Raw genomic sequence first — 18,610 nt, 5'->3', positions numbered from 1 at the left:
CTTATTAGAGCTGCACGATATTGGAAAAAAAACAAAAACAATATTGCAATTTTTTATTTATATTTCTACTGGGATAAACATTACATATGTTGGATGTTTTGCCAGTTTAGGAAATTGTTTTCGAAAGTTGAAATAAATGTTCTGAATAAGAAAGTGGTGTTCATGTGCTAAAATAAGGCCTAAAATTAAATAGTGCTCGATTTAATTGATAAACTGCAGAGGCTAGATGGCATTCATCTGATGAGAAAATGCAATAAATATCAGTCTTTTAAAGAGTCAAGGCAAATAATGCACATTATGCATTAAAAAAATCTTAAACTGTACATACATGTGCAATTGCATAGGTTCACAAAATTCTTTTTTAAATTAAATTAAAGTATTATGTATTTTCCTGCTACATAGTGCCATTTTTATAACTGTTGTTATAAAAATGCTAAACTGATCAAATATGACTTGAAAGAAATTTGACTGATGCTCTGTGAGGAAACTGCAGGTCCAAGGAGGAGCTTCGTTGTCGAAGGCGGAGCTAAGTCCACCTCGTCGTTTTTCACAGCTGAATGGTTGCCACGGGAGATTCAAGGATTTCTCAAACATGCTAATATTCATTTGCAAATATACAATGAACATTCAAATATGGAAAAGGAAGTAAAAAGGAAGAAAGAAAAAAAAAATTCAAAAGCTCGCACTGAAGAAATTAAATCACTAATTTCCTAAGAACAACGTACTCTAAGGCTTTTGTGTGCATCTTTAATGGGATGCTGATACCTTCGATACATCTTAACATGTCAAAGCACAATCTTAAAAAAACAATGGACATAATTACTCACATAGCTTAAGGAATATTTCAATTGACCCCGTTTACTTAAACTCACAGCTCCACTCTTTAAATATAAGTTAACAGTGGTAATCCAGGTCAAATGCAATGGTGCAAAGAGGCAAAATTGCAAACTTATGTCATAACTATCAACTTTCCCAAACATGAAGAGACGTTAGAACTTTGTAATTATTTTACTAGCAGAGCTCCTTCACTTAATAAGTAGCAGCATAAGAAAAGAGAGGCGAGCCACGGAGCTAAAAAGCCCAGAAAGAGACATTTCTGTCAGAGATCTGACAAGCCTTTTACAAAGAAATGACTGTGAATTATCTTTCACATTTCACACTACATCTTCTCTTTTCCATTTTCACAAGCGGCGAGGCAAAAATCATTTCCCATCTTCAGTGGCTGTTTCCTTCACGGATGGCACACTTTGCTCTGACACTTTCAACTCCGAGATCTAAAGCAGCAATTTATCGGATTTCACCTGCAGCCTCGCACTCAAACACACACGTCGGTGTCTGCTACTCATTTCGGCTGCCAGTCACAGTCTAAAAATCTTTTTTTTTTAGCTTGCTTGTGGGCACGCTGGGGGAAGAAAAAAAAAAGACTTGAAAAGAACTTCGACAGGCCCAAGTTTTCATTTTTCAGGAGCTGTTCGGCGAGCAAAGTTTCCGATGGTGAATTTACCAAGGCCGAGATCAAATTTGACCAAAACGCTGCAGGGTTTCGATCTCCGTGTAATTGATGGTTGCAAAATAAAAGTCGCCACATGAAACATTAAAATTTACTTTAGTTTGAAACACCAACAAAGTCGGCTATTGCATGTCTGTCTGCGATGCTGGCTACTGTGCGCTGCTCTTGGGAGTGAAGCGAAACTAGAAATGATAGTCTGAAATAGAGGGAGAGAAAAGGCAGAAGAAAGATAGCTAAGGAAGGTTAAGTTGAATGCATTTTTCAGTTCAAGGCTGTGAAATTGATCCTAATCTTAACAGTGACGTAGTTACTTAATACAGTTTTACCTTCGTCAGTAAATGTTTCAGACACAATTTGAAAGCTTCCTGATTTTGGTATTTAATCAGCAGCGTCGTGTCACAAAAATCCTACAGGAAACCCTGTGTTGTCAAAAGTCACTTTATAAAAAAAAAAAGAGTAAAGGATAAGATGTAAACCTGTGATCATCACAGTGAGTGTTTGGGTCACAGGATTAGGTCACTGGGGTTATCAAGAGGGCACTTCCTGTCATCAGGCAGCAAACACTTCCAGGAGTCCCAACAACAAGTCCTGGCATAGCATAATCACCACCCCTATGCCGCAGCCCCACTTGATCGGCGCTACGGCATTATCAGCTCTACAGCACACAATATCAGCGACTGCACAGCCAGTCACATTCCTCTGCATCATGGAGTTTCCTGGTTGAGTGTCGGCTGCACCGGTGCGACAGCGAGATATGCAAATAGGACAAAAGGGTGAGGAAGAGAGAAGAACGTCGTGGAGTACAGACTCACAATTCGATGGCTTTGTTCCACATGATGACATAGCCTGAGAGGGTGAAGGACTCCACGTTGACGATGTGGATGTTTCCTCGCTCTGAGCCGATGTACAGCCATTTGCTCTGGAAGGGCAGGTGGCAGTATGTGATTCTGCAAGAGATCAGGATGCATCAGCAGCAGGCTTTTCATTATCCCATGAGTCAGAGCCATCAAAAGGCCCCCGCTTGTCCCTAATCACGCTGGTCCAACTGGAAGGAGCGTTGAATGACTAGAATTTAATTACAAAGGCCTTGCACTGTGTCACACTAATGAACCCGTACTATTTATAACTCAGCGGGGAGGAGTAGCAGAATAAATACTGCTGTCTTTTCTCGACCGGGGCGAAGGACGCACCGGGCCGTACATCACTTTTACAGTATAGGATGTACTTATTGTGCAGATGCTGCGTTTTTAAACGCACATCCCCTCTGCCGTCTCCGTTTACGTCTCACGGGGCTTTCAAAGACCATGGGAATTTTAAAAGATGCAGCAAAACAACGAGAAATAGTGTTTGAGGTGGATGGTTGCCAACCTGGGAAGCTGTGGTAGAAATACAGCAAGATGTTACTTTTTTAATATTAGAAACAACTTCCATATAACATTTGGAAAAAAACATCAGGTTCACAATGAAAAGCCTAAAAATAAGCTAAACATATAAATACAAATTGCTAGAGATAAAGACTCACTATACGTCAGTCCCACCAGGATGTCACGATGTTTTTTTGTGATTGTTGCGGCCTAACATTGCTTATTTTTTTCAAAAAGTTGCGGCCAAAAAGTTGCAATGTTTTAAGCTACCTTTTTGACATGACATGATCTTACAAAAAAGTTTAAATTGATGCACATAACTCTACCACAAAAAAAAAAAAAAAAGACAGAATGTTAACAGTTATCACCGTATTTTTCTGGTGTACAAGTCACTAGCCAAAGCCAAATTATGAAAACAAAAGTCCAGAAAATACAGTAGTTGAAGTGAAAATAACATTTTCAAGAACCTTAATAAAAATAAAATTACGTCCTGAGGAGTCAAAAAAAATCCATATTGGTCATTTAAGTGAAAATTAACTGTACATGCAGTGTTACCAAATCCTACAAAACATCTCAAAATGGTTTTTGCAAAAACCTAAACAAAAAAATGTTAAAAAAATGGCAAATGTTACATCCTTCGTCTTGCAGGTTCGTTTTTCAAGCGACGTCGTGAAACAGGAAGTTAAATTAGAAGCGGGCTAAGCCGATTGGTCAAAATTCAGCAGCCTTGCCGTTATTGGCCAGAAAAGAAGTAAACACAGAAAGCATGGTGGTTGGTCGGATCTTGCGAAAAAGGTGCAATGACTGGCTAAAATTGCAAAATTTTCAAATGATTTCATTACTAGTTGCGATTGCAATGTCACAACTTTCTGGAGGGACTGATGTGTGACCCAACATGTAGCATGAAATATCAAACTCACTGCATGTTGAAGTTTTCAAACAAGGAACTTGAAATAAGGCATAAAATTACTGCCAACGCATCACAAAGCTTTACCAACGAAGAAGGCTGTGATTTGCAGCATCTAAGTTTTGTTTACATATCACAGAGCGCTGCGCAGGGGAACACGTTTCTGTACCTCTCCCGGTTGAACTTGAGAGAATGCAGGATAGCTGGAATTTTTTGCCTCAGGTTCCACAGATGGATGCTGTCATCAGCTAAGGCACTCACCAGCGCCCCCTGTGGAGACATTGACAAACAGAGGGATGTTTAGCATTCAGCTCACATGGCTTGGCTTCCCTCACTGTTTTATGTTTACAAAATATAACAGGAGAGGTTGCATCAGTAGCCTCACTGCTTAATCGGGGTTTAAAAGCACTATTAACAAGGGCTACTATAAAAAGAAAATGAAAAAGAGATAAAGAGACAAGAGATGGATTGACTGAGAGAATAAGTAAAAAAAAAAAAAGAGCATTGAGTACAATGCAGCGGCGATGACAACGCACCTCATTGATGAGGAACTGGAGCTGGATGACAGCAGCCCCGCTCTCATGCTGACAGTAGCACTCCACACCGGCACGGCCGAACCTAAAAGTTGGCTCAGTCAAAGAAAAGTAAGGAAGAGTTGCCTACAAAGGCGATGCAGGGATGGGAGTGGAATGGATCCCGAATACACAAAAAAAAGGCTCCGTTTAAAATGTGACCTTTCCTGAAAAGAGCCTGTGAAAAACAATAAACCAGGGAAGCCACAAATGTACCAATAAAACCAGAGAGAGAGAACTGCTAGCTTTAACGTCAGAGAGACTTGCTTAACACGTCTGTGTTAATGTGCTGTTTCTGTTTCAATCTGTGTTTGGTAAAACTGGTCTGTGAAAGCTTTCACAACAGTACGGAGAAATGGTGTTAGATCTAATCACACAGAGAAGCTCTGGACTGGTATGGTTGTGAAAACAAAGTATTTTGTTGGTGTGATCTGCAAGAAATTCATTTTTGGTCAGGATTCGTGCTCAAAAAGATCCAAGGAATCCAATAAATACTCCATAAATGAAAGTAGATTTTAAAAAATTAATTCGTGAAAGCAAATATACACAGACGTGTGTCTAGTTATCTACATTTCAATTTTAATTCATTACATATTAGAATATGTAATAATAAGTAAATGTTTATGTTTCATTGTTTCTCTGCTACATTATTGTTTTGGAAGGATATTTTATTGAACAAAGTAATTTAGAATTGGTAACAAAATGCTTAAGGTATCTTTATACATTTTCTAAATGAATCAATAATATAAAAAATACTCATTGAAATGTACATGTGATATATGTTTTACTTTCTCTGTCTGCGCTACTAGTCAAAGTGAATGAATGAAGTTAGCAATACTACAACCAAGGCCGCCATTAGTTAATCTACCAGATGGCAAATAAAATATCCAGGTCTATGAAAATATGAACGGTTTAGTTATTTCATGGTGGACTCTAACACAGAATATTTGAACTAAATAACAAAAAACACTTAAACGATGATCAACCACATCCTATGATCCAAGGATAAGCAAATATAGACAATAGATGGACATTAGAAGGTGTGTGTATGCATTTGTTTCCACCAGAAAACAAATATAATATGACGAACATACAAAACATATCTAAAATTTTGACGAGTTCAAACAAAGAATAACATTAAAAACGTTGCGTGGTTGCATTTCTGTAATTGACTTAAGAGCTGGACGTTAAATACAGGACATGATGTCACAGAGTGAAGCACAAAGAGAGCTTTCTAGGAATTTTAAGTGTTGATTACTCATTTAGTTAATTTTTATTACAGCTTTACTGGAACAACATGTATTTACATAAACAATCTGTTTTTTCCTGGATCGTGGCACCTTCAGCCCTCCGTGGTGTTTAAGCAGCGACGGCTAAAACCGTGCGAGCCGATCCAACTGAGCTGCAATCAAACAAGCGCTGGGCTCCTTAAACAAACTAAGGTGGGGTGGCAGGAGACGGTTACAGAACACACTACTCAGCGTTAGGCATCCCTTCTGCACAAGCAGAGAGGCAAACACAGACTTTTAGACTTTTAAGCTGGCGCCAGTTCCGAGCTGCTGCCAGCAGATCTCGTCCTGACCCTTGACCTCTCCGTTTGGTTTTAGCTCCCTGTTAGCCGTCAGGATTATTAATGGGAATCATGCCGTACTCAGTCCAGAGCGGAGGAGGAGTTTTATATCCTCTGGGCAAATTTAAATAAGAGCAGAGGAGTAGTTTAAGTAATGAGGATGTTTGTGGCAACGTGAGAGGTTGCTTCATAGGCCACAGGGCTTACATTGCAGGTTAGCGCCGGCCGTCCTTTTGCACGCTAGAAGCATGTATTGTACTAGTTTAACTTGTTCCTGTTTTAATGTAGGTTAATAGTGCTGCAGAGCAAAGCCACTTTCTAGACGAGCAGGAAATTACTAAGACAAACCTCAAAACTAGATTTTATCACGCTGGTGAGCAAAGGCAGCCCTCTTTTCAAACTTCCTTCCTACTATCGTTTAAAGCCAAAGTACAAACTACGGAGTGTGTTTTTACTTTTTTAAAAACACAGGCGCATATAAGAAAACAACCACTGGTCTCACTATTAACCTTGTAATTTCCCATTTAAACATAATATCTTAGTGGGAGGAAAGCAAAACATTCTAAACATTCCTCTCACTAAGCGGTGCATGGATTGCACTGCTGGATTAATAAGACATGTTTAAAAATGTTCTGCTTTTCTCAAATGGCGAAGACAAAGTAAACCCCCAACAAGTTGCAAAAGTAAAGTGTCCATCTTCCACCTGCTGCGAGACGTACATCAACTCCCAGTGGCTTGAATTTTATTTTATTTTTGGGACTCGGGAGGATTTAATCCCTAAACAGAAATCCTAGTTTCAAAGTCAGTTTCTCAGTTTGTTGCGTTAATGCTAATGCTGTGGAAGTAACACATCACTCTAATATCTACTGGTTCTTTTTCACTGGGTTAAAACGTGTTGAGAACCAAAGCTCTTGCATGAGTTTCGCATCATTTCAATTCTAAGCAAAAGACTAATCTGCAAGTTTTTGTTTAATCATGTTGGGATGTGAAACAGTCTACAGTTTTACACCAATAATTTCTCTAAGCCATTGATCTGATGATGCTACATACTACAATGTAATGATGCAGCTGTGCAGAGGCTCCGATATATCCATAAACCAAAAATTACTACAATGCTGCTGCTGAAATAATATTACTATATATAATAATGTCGCCGACAGGGCTGTACAAAACTAGATTTTTGCATGCGGCCATGTTGTTGCATGTTGTGATACTAAGATAGGACTTGTAGGAAGTAAACAGATACTTCGCTAAACAGAGTAGATATCTTTTTGCTCCGGGTTCTTGTGAACAGAACCCAGATAAGCTGTCCAGCTACAAGAGAAAAAATAAAATGTATTCAAATTTTTCCCCTTCAACATGATCTTTTATTATTATTATTATTATTATTATTATTGAGTTAGTTGTTCTGTCTACGTCGGCCACTTTTGCCAATTAAATAACTTAGTTGCAGTTTCTAAATCAAGTAACCAAAACGTCTTAAGTAACATTTTGTGCTACGTTAAGCAACAAGAGTCACCAAATACTGAATATTCTGGAACAGAATATTGTGATGCTAATATTGTGGGGAATGATATGCAAAAAAAACAAACAAAAAGAAATTAAGTAAGAATGAACAGATGTACACAGTGGTAAAAGACTAGAGCAAAACATGAAATAAACATCTGTTGTATTTGTTAGAAGCACTAAGTAATGATGCTTATAGCCATTCTTCCCTTTGATGAATTCCCTTAATGAATCAACACTGAAAGCTAATATCTGGCTAGTTAGCAAGGGTCGATTAGCTAGCCTCTACTCTGGTTAACGCACATACTGCTCTAGATTTTTAACATAAATATTTTACTTTCTGAACAGCATGGCCTCAATAACAGTAAAAAGTGTCTTGCTTTAGTTTATAGTTTTCGAAGGAGCTACCCATAATCTCTGGCGGCCGTGAATTGAGAGTAACCGAGACGTTAGCTCACTAAAACCAAGACAAGACAGACGTCTGCGCTAAACTCTGCTGCCTCCGGAAAGTTCTCTGCTATTTTACTGAAAGAATTCAAAACTGTAGGAGTGGTATGAAGGAGAAAAATGCATGGTTTTCAAAACCACATATGTTTTTGGGGAGTTTTTTTTCCTAGTAAAAACAAAAACAAAACCTGAGCTACTGCATGTTGCATATGTAATTCCAGAAAAATAGTTCAAATAAATTATTAAACATCAAAACATGGAAATTATGCCCATTATGAGAAGATGTCATCTTCTGGCGGCAGCTTTAGATCAAAACTTTACCGACATATAAATGAAAAATGACAATCTACAGCCCTATGTTGTACATATGATAATTCAATCATGGATTCAAACAAATATGAAAAACCTACAGTGCAGAAATGAATTGGAAACAATGAACTCTGTCAAACCGAAACAGAATTTACTGTCTCTCCTCGCTGTCCCTGTGGAGTTTACACACTTCAGTCATCCCTCCTTAACATAAAGACTTCCCCATTCGATAAGCCAAAGAGGTAGACCACAGATTTCACCATCAGCCGCTTTTCTCAGGAAGTCAAATCATTTATCATCTGAGTGGAAAGTTTTCTTTATTGTGCAAATCAACATGTGGAAGAGAAGAAACTGTTTTCCACAGCCACTTCAAAAGCACGTAGGGTCCAAATGAGAACAAAGTAACAAAGAAGTCGACTGACGCTGTGACATATTTCTGCTTCGAAAGCTGACTTGAAAGTCTTGAGTTCTAGCGTGACCGGTCACCTGACCCAACACAAACTTGCAGAATACAGGCTTTTCTGTACTGCCTTCCGACCATGGGCCTGGGTGAGAATTTCACATTATGATAATCAATTACAAAACTGGGAATCTTTGAGATGAACGGATTCCTTTTCCATTATTTTGATGACACATAGAGTTAAGCAGAACAATAGAATAATCACACTAAATGTGTATTTATTTTGCAAAAATCTCTCTATTTCTGCTCCTTATAGTGATATTAGCTAGGTAAATTAGTCATGCAATGGTCTTAGCGCGAATATTTAAGAAGAGCGTAGCAAATGTCACGGTCAGACAGGATTGTTCTGTCAGACCGTCAGATCCAGAAACCACACACACACACAAAAAACTTGTCAGGGTCAGTGGACCCTGGTGGACTGCACAAACTTATGGGGCCTGTCTGAAGTTTGGAAAACAACAAAGTAATTACTGACCAAGAACCTGAACTTTAACTGAGTTGGTAACTTAAGCATCTTTTAGGAGCAGATTTCGGGGGCAGGTTTGCGGAGGAGTTCCCTTCTAAGGTGCCTTTTTGCTTCCCTACATCAAGCACAGAAGAGCACTGATCAGACTTCCCTCAGTCGAAACAGTTACCTGGTTCTCTTTCAGGTCATTTCAGATTTGGACCAGTTACACCTTTTTCTTCCATTTAGGCATCTAACACATTAAAAAGGAAATTAAAAAAAAAGATGCTGTAGGTAGTAGGCAGGAAGACCCCGATCTGCTCATCTCTAAAAATATCTGCGGTTTTAAAACCACAACTGCTTTATGCCTTTAAACCATACCTCGTTAATGATAATCAGTCTGTGCCTGCTGTCTACAAATGAAGTACATATGGAAGAGTTCTAGATATCCAATGCCACCGCCGACCACAAACGAGCTCTGTAAAGCGCAGGAAACCGTCTACAGTAACCCGCTGATTAAAACACTGTAGCGGAGACAGGTCTTGTAAAAGCAGACATTTATTGCTTGTAGATACCTCATCGGGCTCATGTCTTCTGAGCCGTGCGAGCGTTTCCAAACTCCAGCGCCGACTAGGCGGATCGATAAAGCGCGTCTTTTTGATAAATGGACCAATTGCCTGAGTGACAGTAATCCCATCAGCTTCACCTTGCACCAAGAGGGGCAACATAGTAGCTGCGCGCGTGTGTGTGTGTGTTGCCACGCGGAAACAAAACACTCTCTTAATCTGATGAGTGGATAAAGACCAGGACAGAGTCAGGTCTAATGAAAATCTAAGCTAAGCAGAAGGGCCTCCCTGATTAGGACATCATCACAAAGGGAAGACCAAAGTTAGCGTGCTAACGCCTCGACCCAGAGGACGAGCAGTAAGTGTGGAGAGTCAGTGAGAATCAGTAATTGGTCAATAAAAAAACCCAAAAAAAACCAGAATTCCTCAGCAACAACCCGAAAGCACAAATGATTGCGTGTGTTGGTGTGTCGTGCAAGTCCGGTTCTGTTTACAGCCCATATGAAGTGGCATCCTGGCACCGACTGGGCAGCACAGCCGTTGAGGTTGGCTCCATAACATATGGTGGAGGAGGGGGCGGGGGGTTTCATGCAACTGCACAGCTACCACTAATTAGGCCCGGCTGCTCCAGGAGCTGCAGAGCAATGCGACCCAAGCATGTGTGCGATCGTTTTCTTTCATTCCGTCAGCCGCGACGGTGAATCCCCCCCTTTTCCGTGGAATGTCGAAGGCCAGCTTCCTTGTGTGAGGAACTTGAGACGCCACTGTAGTGTTTAACAGTTGCTTTCCTTGTTTAGCAGTTTTCAATTCCCCTCATGAAACAAACAAACAAAAAAAAAAAAGGATACAGCCTCAAAGCTCCGGTCTGAGTCCCGACGGCCAGGATTTTCTGCACGGGGTCAAAAGCCATCGAGGACGGTTGATATGGAAAGCCATGACGCACGGTCTGCAGGAGAAAGCACAATTTATATCAGACATCTAGTCGGCCTGATCCATTATCTCCCACACAGTCCAGAGCTGGATTGTGGAGGGGAAAAAAATATATATTATCACGATCCCCAAAGATATATAATCCATCAATGTGCACCGTTTGCCCCATTTGTCTAACAAATCACACTAAATTTAAACAGCAGAGCTAAAACAGGTAAGGGAGGCTAAAATCAGTTGCGCATTGGGTCATTTTTCGGCACGGTTGTATCGTTTGACCTGCGGTTTATTTCCAGAACCTTTTCAGCAGCCCAGCCACTCAAATATGATCATCACCGAGCATCTATAACGCAATTACTTCAGGTCGAGGACCTTGCTCGGCCGCCCGCGGTTTGTGCAGCTTGCAGCGGGATTACGCAACAGGTGACGCCGCGGCCTCGTAATCTGGGGAACTGACCTGCTCTTCTCCCAGCTGCGGTAGGAGCTGGTGCGCCGGCACGCCCGTCGCTCGGCCCGCCCGTCGCTCGGCCCGCTTCCCTCAAAATATTCCCAACATTAAACCGCAGGTTTTACAAATTGCATGGAGGAAATCCTAAACGGCAAGCAAAAAGTTATTTCTTTTTTTTTTCTGTGAAACAATACCAATGTTTACAGCGCTTTGCAAAAAAAAAAAAAAAGTATCCCTTGAACTTTCTGCTATTTTATGCAAATCAGTGCGTTTTGCTGGGTGTGATGCGAAATATGAAAGTTAAATACAGAGCAGTCAATAATGGGTTGCAGGTTCAAGACAACAAACCTAAACATAGAGACGTTGTTAAAAAACAAAAATGGCTGAGATAAACTCAGGGTTTCCCTCAGTGTATTATAAGCCTGGTGGGCCACTAGGCTTTTCTTGTGCCCCCACCAGGCTTAGCATTGTTCATTTATTAGTTTTCTTTTATGATTGACTTTTTTAAAAGACTTTTTAGTTGATGTTTAGGTATTAATCTGCCAGTCTTCCAAAAATGCATAACTATCAAATTCTATTTTCAAATTTCCTCTCACCTTTAAACATTTTTTAACTCAAAAACACGGCGGGCGGCTGAATGACTGGCGTAGCGCCCTGAGCACCGGGCATAGCAAGTTTTCTGTAAACTATTTGCAAGTTCATATTCAAATCCAATTGCGAAACTGATGTTTAGTCACTTTCCATCCAATCTGAGTGAGTTATTTTTCAAACAAGGATGGGCAAACATTTTCAGTTTCTAATGTCTGCAAACGTAGTAGAAAATAAACGTCTTTTGCAGCGGTAGCTGCAGCAAAAGGAGGATGTAAAGTTGAAAAAAGTAACATTTTCACAACTGTGGAACATTCTGTGTGGGTCTAAAATAAGTACAATGAGTTCAGTGTGACAATGTGAAACATATAAAACAAAATTGTGTGAAAGTCTTATAGAGTCGGCTTAAAGGAGATTCCCCTTGTGATGCACTGAAAATGCAAACAAGGGTCGCCGCTGTTTCTTTGCTGAAATGCAGCAGACATTCATATGAACGTGGGATCAGCAAATAAGAGATGCGTTCACTACAGTGGGAGTTTTACTTTCTTGGGAAAACAAGATACCAGTTTATACCAAGTATACCAAGTGCAGCTGGAAAAAAGAATACATTCATCACAACACAAAAGACTGCTGAATTATTATGCTGTGAGGGGATTTAACAATGAGGAGAGCTCTTGCAGCAATCCACAGGCAGCCAGTGTGAACATTGTACCCTAAAGTAGAGCAGTAGAACACCAGGGAGCTAATTTACAATGATTAAACAGAGGAGGGAAAGTGATTTAAGGTTAAGTGTGCTGGATACAACTCAGTCAATGAATAAAATTGATTCCCCCATTAATGTCACCATAGCTCACACTAAACCTCGCGATTTTGATGCTGTTTGTACACTTTGTTTTCCACCCACTGAGCCGTGCTGACACAGATGAAAACAACTTTCACGTTGGGTCACGCATCCGACACATACAGTCCCGTCAATGCCAGCTCTCTCTGACGGGAGACGTACCTTGCACAGCTGAAAATGTTCCGACTGGAGAGTCTCCTGGACAACATCGTTTTCCCTGGGAGTACCCGGCTGAGCAGTTGTGGAGGAGGAAGAAGACGCCGCTGTCAAGCCGTCCAGCACCTTCCTTATGTTAAACTTCTTCATGTTTCCTCCCCCCCGTTACAGACGCGACGCTTGAAGAAAACAGACCGAGCGAGCTACCATTAATTGGATTGAGACGGGGGTAGCTGCTAGCTAGTTAGCCGAAATAACGCACAGTTAATATCTTTCTCTGCACATCTCACATGTTACGGAGGGTGTTGCCAACGCACTCCCTAAAAGCGCCCGAGTCACAAGCATTGATTTAGAGTGTCCCTTCCGATAGCCGTGTTAATCCGCCATTCAGGAGGCGAGCTTTAACGTTATTTGATGGGGGATCAATCGCTTCGGCGAGCTGCCTCACCAGCCAGCGCTCAGCGGGTAGCGAGCTGGCTACGGAAACGCAGTGAACTGCAGCGAGGACTGCGCCTGCGCGTTCGAGTGCGTGTCAGACAGGGGGCTTTTTTTTCTCGGTACAACACCGGTGTTACAGTGGATTCGGCGACCTTGCGAAACGGTGTTCGAGTTGGCACGTCCGTAAGGAGACATTTGTAAAAGTATCAACATAAGGACCAACATTTTAAAACGGCACCTCAACAGGAAGTAGACTTTTTCAGTTCTTTGTGTTTTATACTTTAAAATAAAACAAAACATTTTTTTATGAGAAACATTGGCATGTTTTGTTGAATTATGAGCTAAAAATTTCTCATGGGTAAAAAAAATTCGAAATTCAAAGTTGTACAAATCAACCTCAAAATCCAACATGGCTACCACACATTTCCTTTTTGTTAACAGCAAAAATCTGAATATTGACTTTGCCCTCTGCAATTATGTTGCCTTGCCCAAAGTAGCGTCACACCCAAATTAAATATACATACTGTGCCACCCTAACGTTTTTACTGGCCCTGTCCAAACAACCCCTTCGCTGCTGACATCAGAATACTGACCAGGAGCACAAGCATGAAATGTGGCGTGAAAAAGAAATAGTTATTGTTTATTTTTTCCACTTGAAACTTGAAATAAATAAGAATATCGTATTACCTTTTGTGACAAAGTACAATAGCGATGATAATATTTCTTCATAGTACAGGACAGACAGACAGACAGACAGACAGACAGACAGACAGACAGACAGACAGATAGATAGATAGATAGATAGATAGATAGATAGATAGATAGATAGATAGATAGATAGATAGATAGATAGATCCTATGTGCCTAACTGAGCATTTGGGGCTTAGAATATAAAGTCTTGTCGCCCCCTAGTGGTAGATCGGCCAGCCTTCGCGTTTGAAAGCAGAAGGAATGAAGAGTTTTCTACCTTGAGCTTCAGTTTTGCTTTGGGTGTGTTTTACTGGTACTTTTAAAGTGACTTACATTTCTTTTCTTTTTTTTAAATACTGTGAATTTTGTGTTCTGTTTTTTTTCTTTTCTTTTTTAACTGGTCAGTTGTAATTGTAATCAACATTGTTAGTTCAATTTATTAAGTAACTCACGTGTCTTTTGTTACCACGCAGCTCTTATTATAGGCAGAATATATTATTTTTTTCTGTAAAGTTTTTGAGTTGAATACATTTTTTCCAAATAATATATGGGTTGATTTTTTTTTTTTTAACTCAAACTCAGCTTTGCATATGCAATTTTTGTGCACTAGATGGCACCATCTACCAACATTGTGTTATCCTCCAATCTGCCGACATGTCCTGAATTAAATCTCGCAGCTCTCTTTCAACACCGTGGACAATGTAACCAACATACGGAGACATATTTACAATAAATGTGCCTTCCAGACTTAAAATGCTATGTTGTTTTGATTATTTAGTTCATTCATATTTAGCTTTTAGCTCCCATCTACAGTTTATTTTCCCACACCAAGTGGCACTCATGAGTGTGCAGGGAAGAAAATCCATGGCCGGGTAGTTCTATGTCTGCTTTCTACAGATAAGGAGTGCTGAATTTCCTCCAAAGGCCATTTGGAAATGGGTCACTCGAGGCACATTATCCGTCAAAAAAGAGGAACAGCGAGGCCACGAACATAGATTCGCCTAATAAGGGCTTCTTTTTTTTCTTCTTCTTTATTTTTACAAGTTAGGTTGCCTTTAAATTTTCATGGAACCATGCATATGTGAACAGAGTTCCCAGAGAAAATCCTCACTCTAGGGCAGATAAAATAAGGCGTATCAATAATGTACAAGTAAAAGGATCCTCGCCGAGAGTGAGTCTTCTTCAGACTGTCATATTTTCACACAACAAAACAAGAAGAGTTGCTTTTGTGTACGATGTAAGAAAAAGGGCTGGGACTAGTAGTTTTGCTTGACTCCTGAACGCGGGTCTGTGGTATCTGGGGCATACAGAATACCTGAAGCTAGCAAATATGTTTTGCTGCAGGCATAGTTGTCACAGGATATAAATTTAGGTTAATGCTAGCTTGCTTCATCTGTTCAAAGCCAGTTTTGAAGTTTTTGGGGTTATTGCCTAGTTGTATCCAAGTGTAAACTGTTAGGCTATTGGTTTGAGGTGAATTTGGAGGTAGTTGTCCAAGAACAGTATGGACAACTCAAGCTGAAGCTCTCACTGCATAAAGTTTTCACAGCGCCAAACTTTTTCCACAGCCTTATTCCAAATTGTATTAAATTAATCTCTTTCCTCGAAGTTCAACACACATATTACCCACTATGACAATGAGGAAATTGTTCTTTTCTTTAAGCGTTTTGCAAGTTTATTAAAAATAGAAAACCAAAAAAATTACATTTCCAATTCCAAATAACTCAATATCTGTCCTTACATACCATGAAGCATTAGCCAAAGCTAGTCCGCTTGGACTTCTGGATTGTGTCTTTGGTTGCTTGTCTAAGTCGATGTTAAGCAAGCTTCATTGTTGCCTGTATGGAAATCAGATCTTTGTCTTTTCCTTGCCTTCTGATATTCTCTTTAATGTATTTTTTGCTGTCATTGTCTTCTGCTTCTACTTAAACTACAGAAACTGCATTTGTGTATCAATCTTAAACCCTAATGACCTAATATCCTTACACAGGTGTCCTGGGTCCAAGTCCCGGCACCTCGGTCATTTCCCTTCTCTCTTTGGCCTTCTTCCTGTCTACCTACATATGAATAAAGAATATTAGTAAAAATAAAACAGTTTTTTTTTAAAGAAGGTGTGGAAAACTAGCCAGGAGAAGGGCAATATACAGTTCTTTTTGTTGCATGGACAGAAAAATAAATGGCTGTGCAATAAACAATTCAATAATATCTTTCTTTCTTACTTACAAGTCCAAGCACTGAATCCACTTGCTTTTCATTTTTGATTGCACTACATTGCATCAGGAAGAAATTACTAAAGAGGGAAGTCTTCCACCCCGATGTTTTATACTTTTGAAATCCCAGCAAAAAAAAAAAAAATAGGGCACCAACAAAGGAAGCATGATCATAATGAACCAGCTGACCATGACTTCAACCCGAGTTTTACCCCCTTTTGTTCAAACTGACAAGAAAACAGTCAAGAAATGGTGCAAAAATGCATCACTTGAGTTCAAAGTAAATTGTAAGTGAAGGAATGAGCACAGTGCAATGAGGCAGTGGCTCTCAAAGTGGGGTAAAACAGAGGCTCCTAAGAGGGATACTGTAGGAAAGTGCTAAAAAGATTGAGGCCGTCTTAATGTCTTTACTGACTCAAAGGTAAACCACTACTTGGTGTGCATAGGTACATCTGTACACCCAAGTTTCTGGGATGATTCTGAATTGGCTAACTGACCACGATTCCTGGTAGAACCTATTTGAATTGGTTGATGCCATTAGCCTGTTTTTTTCCCCCCATTGCAAACCCAGTTGGGATTATTGTCCTGTTAAAGGGCATTATTATGTAAAATGAACTGTTTTGAGCTTTACATCATATTATAGTGTTATTCCCTCATCAAAAACATACCTGCAGTGTTGCCTTGATTCTTTCGTGCACGTTTGAGAAATCCTTAAATCTCCCGTGGCAACCATTCACATGCGCAAAACACCTGGGTGGAACTAGCACCGCCTCGGAGGTCAAAGCTCATCTTCAAAGCCGCAGTTTCCAATCTTATCTTTGACCTTACAAAGCATCCGTCCACCGCAACTCCCCCACTCAGCTCCTTCAGACTAGCCAGCAGCAATTAGCAAACACCTGGTGGAACTGCTGAGCTCATTATGCAAGCGGCTTCACAGTGCAACTCTGGTGAAAAACATTGTTAAAGGGCTAATAGAGGAGACATGTTATGATGACTTCCTGAAGAGTGGGAATTTCTTAAAGAGACAGACTCAATTTTAGTGAGTTAAATTACAAAGTCAAATTTCTTCTAAGTCATGTTTGGCAGCATTTTTATAATAACTGAAGGTAGCATAGTTACTTGATTGTGCTATAAAATGACACTATATGCCTGAAAAATACCTAATACTACCCTTCTAATTATCAATAGTAAAATAGTAAGATAATGTGAATTTATTTTCTATTTTTCAGGCTATATACTGATGCTGTTTCCATTAAGGAAGATATGGTCTTTCTTGGATATTTCATAACATTTTCAGCCAAAATAAGGTTGAGCTCATTGCAGTACTTCGCCTCCAGCTGTTAAAGATCTCTCGGTGGTCTAAGCTCTAATCAACCAATATGTATGTGCAAGACTTGCCTAACGGATGTGTAAATCTCATGTTGAAAAAGCGGCGTTTTAATGAAGAAGGCTCATAATACATTGCACCTCTGCTCTCTCTTGTGGTGTTTATGAGGTTTGAGAGATTATTAGTTTCGCAGCTTCTGGCCTCTTGTTTTTAGTAGGTCAACCACTTTTGCTCGTACAGGGAAGTGTCGTAGACTTTGTGTGTCACGCTGATCTGTTTAATATCCTGAAGGTATCATTAAATGAGCTCCGCAGCAGAGGTGTTTATTAGGCAGCCCACACCCAACACCACACGCCGTCATAGCGAGGCAGAAACAGGAGTATGGATTTCATGCCTGGGTGTGTGAGGCGGTATGACCTTCGGCGGGAGAACTCGGGGTGGCTGTGGGTTCGTGACTCGGTGTGAAAAACAGGGTTTCGTGTGAACAGCGGCAGGTTAAGTTTAGCTCCTTTGCCGATCCCTCACACAGCGACGGCTGGCCCTGACACTTCCTATGAGCCTGTCTTTGTTTGATCCTGTCCCAGTGGCGCTCTTCATTGGACGAGACGGTGTCGCGCCACATCATTTGTCTGACAAGCAGACAAGCAGGGCACCTGCCTCATCAATATTTATACCGCCCCATGGGAAAGGCAAAGGGAAGGGGGGGGGGGCAATTTAAAACATTGTGTATGCATCAGTTGGACGAAACCTTGGCTGTGTGTGGGTCTTTCCTGTGCTTTAATATTTATATTTAACACATTTTTGTGAGCAGCAGACTAAATACTGTGGCAGTGCTCTTACAGTTCACATGCTAGCATAGCTTCATGTAAGTTTTATTGCGGGGCCAATGCATCCACCAGTAAGCATATAGCATCACGGCATAAAAGTGGTCAAATGTGAAATTCCACAAATGAAAAGTAAAATTAATTATTCAGCTTGGTAGATGGTTTTTTTTCTAGAGTTAAAACAAAGGGGCATGACAACATAGTGTAACTGTTTTGTTTTTTTTTATTGTAAAGCTTTAAGTCTTATCCTTGCAGAAAAATCCAATGAAATTCACATGTTCTCATTTCTCCACATGTGATCAAGTACATTGTTCATGGGTTCCATATTGAATTCACATGTAATCATGTGATGGATTGAATTTGGTTATTTACCATTCAGAAGTACATTTACTCTTTTTGACGTTAAGAGGTTGTAATGCTTTGCCACCAGTTTGGGTTGAACATGTTAATGACTAGTCTGATTTGGCTGATGCAGTGGTCAAATGCAACCAGCAGGGGGAGCAAG

The 18,610-nt window shown here is 40.2% G+C and overlaps 1 protein-coding gene across 10 annotated transcripts in view; it reads right to left on the bottom strand.

Annotated features, from left to right (window-relative positions):
- Positions 1-13,107, bottom strand: part of stxbp5b (syntaxin binding protein 5b (tomosyn)) — a 41,100-nt gene extending 27,993 nt beyond the window's left edge. For 8 of the 10 annotated variants that reach the window (XM_032547065.1, XM_032547066.1, XM_032547071.1 and 5 more), the window contains exons 1-5: positions 12,623-13,107; positions 10,505-10,602; positions 4,318-4,399; positions 3,951-4,051; positions 2,323-2,457 (exon numbers count right to left, since the gene is read on the bottom strand). In XM_032547065.1, the coding sequence (XP_032402956.1) occupies positions 2,323-2,457; positions 3,951-4,051; positions 4,318-4,399; positions 10,505-10,602; positions 12,623-12,766 (560 nt within the window). In that variant the 5' untranslated portion in view covers positions 12,767-13,107. The remainder of the gene's footprint in view (positions 1-2,322; positions 2,458-3,950; positions 4,052-4,317; positions 4,400-10,504; positions 10,603-12,622) is intronic. The other 2 variants (XM_032547073.1, XM_032547074.1) reach the window with 1 other exon arrangement.
- Between the last annotated feature and the right edge of the window lie 5,503 nt (positions 13,108-18,610).

Source organism: Xiphophorus hellerii, chromosome 19, assembly GCF_003331165.1.
Source record: "Xiphophorus hellerii strain 12219 chromosome 19, Xiphophorus_hellerii-4.1, whole genome shotgun sequence".
NCBI lineage: Eukaryota > Metazoa > Chordata > Actinopteri > Cyprinodontiformes > Poeciliidae > Xiphophorus > Xiphophorus hellerii.
Note: the sequence above shows the minus strand (reverse complement) of the source record. Positions and strands in the feature narration are given on the sequence as shown.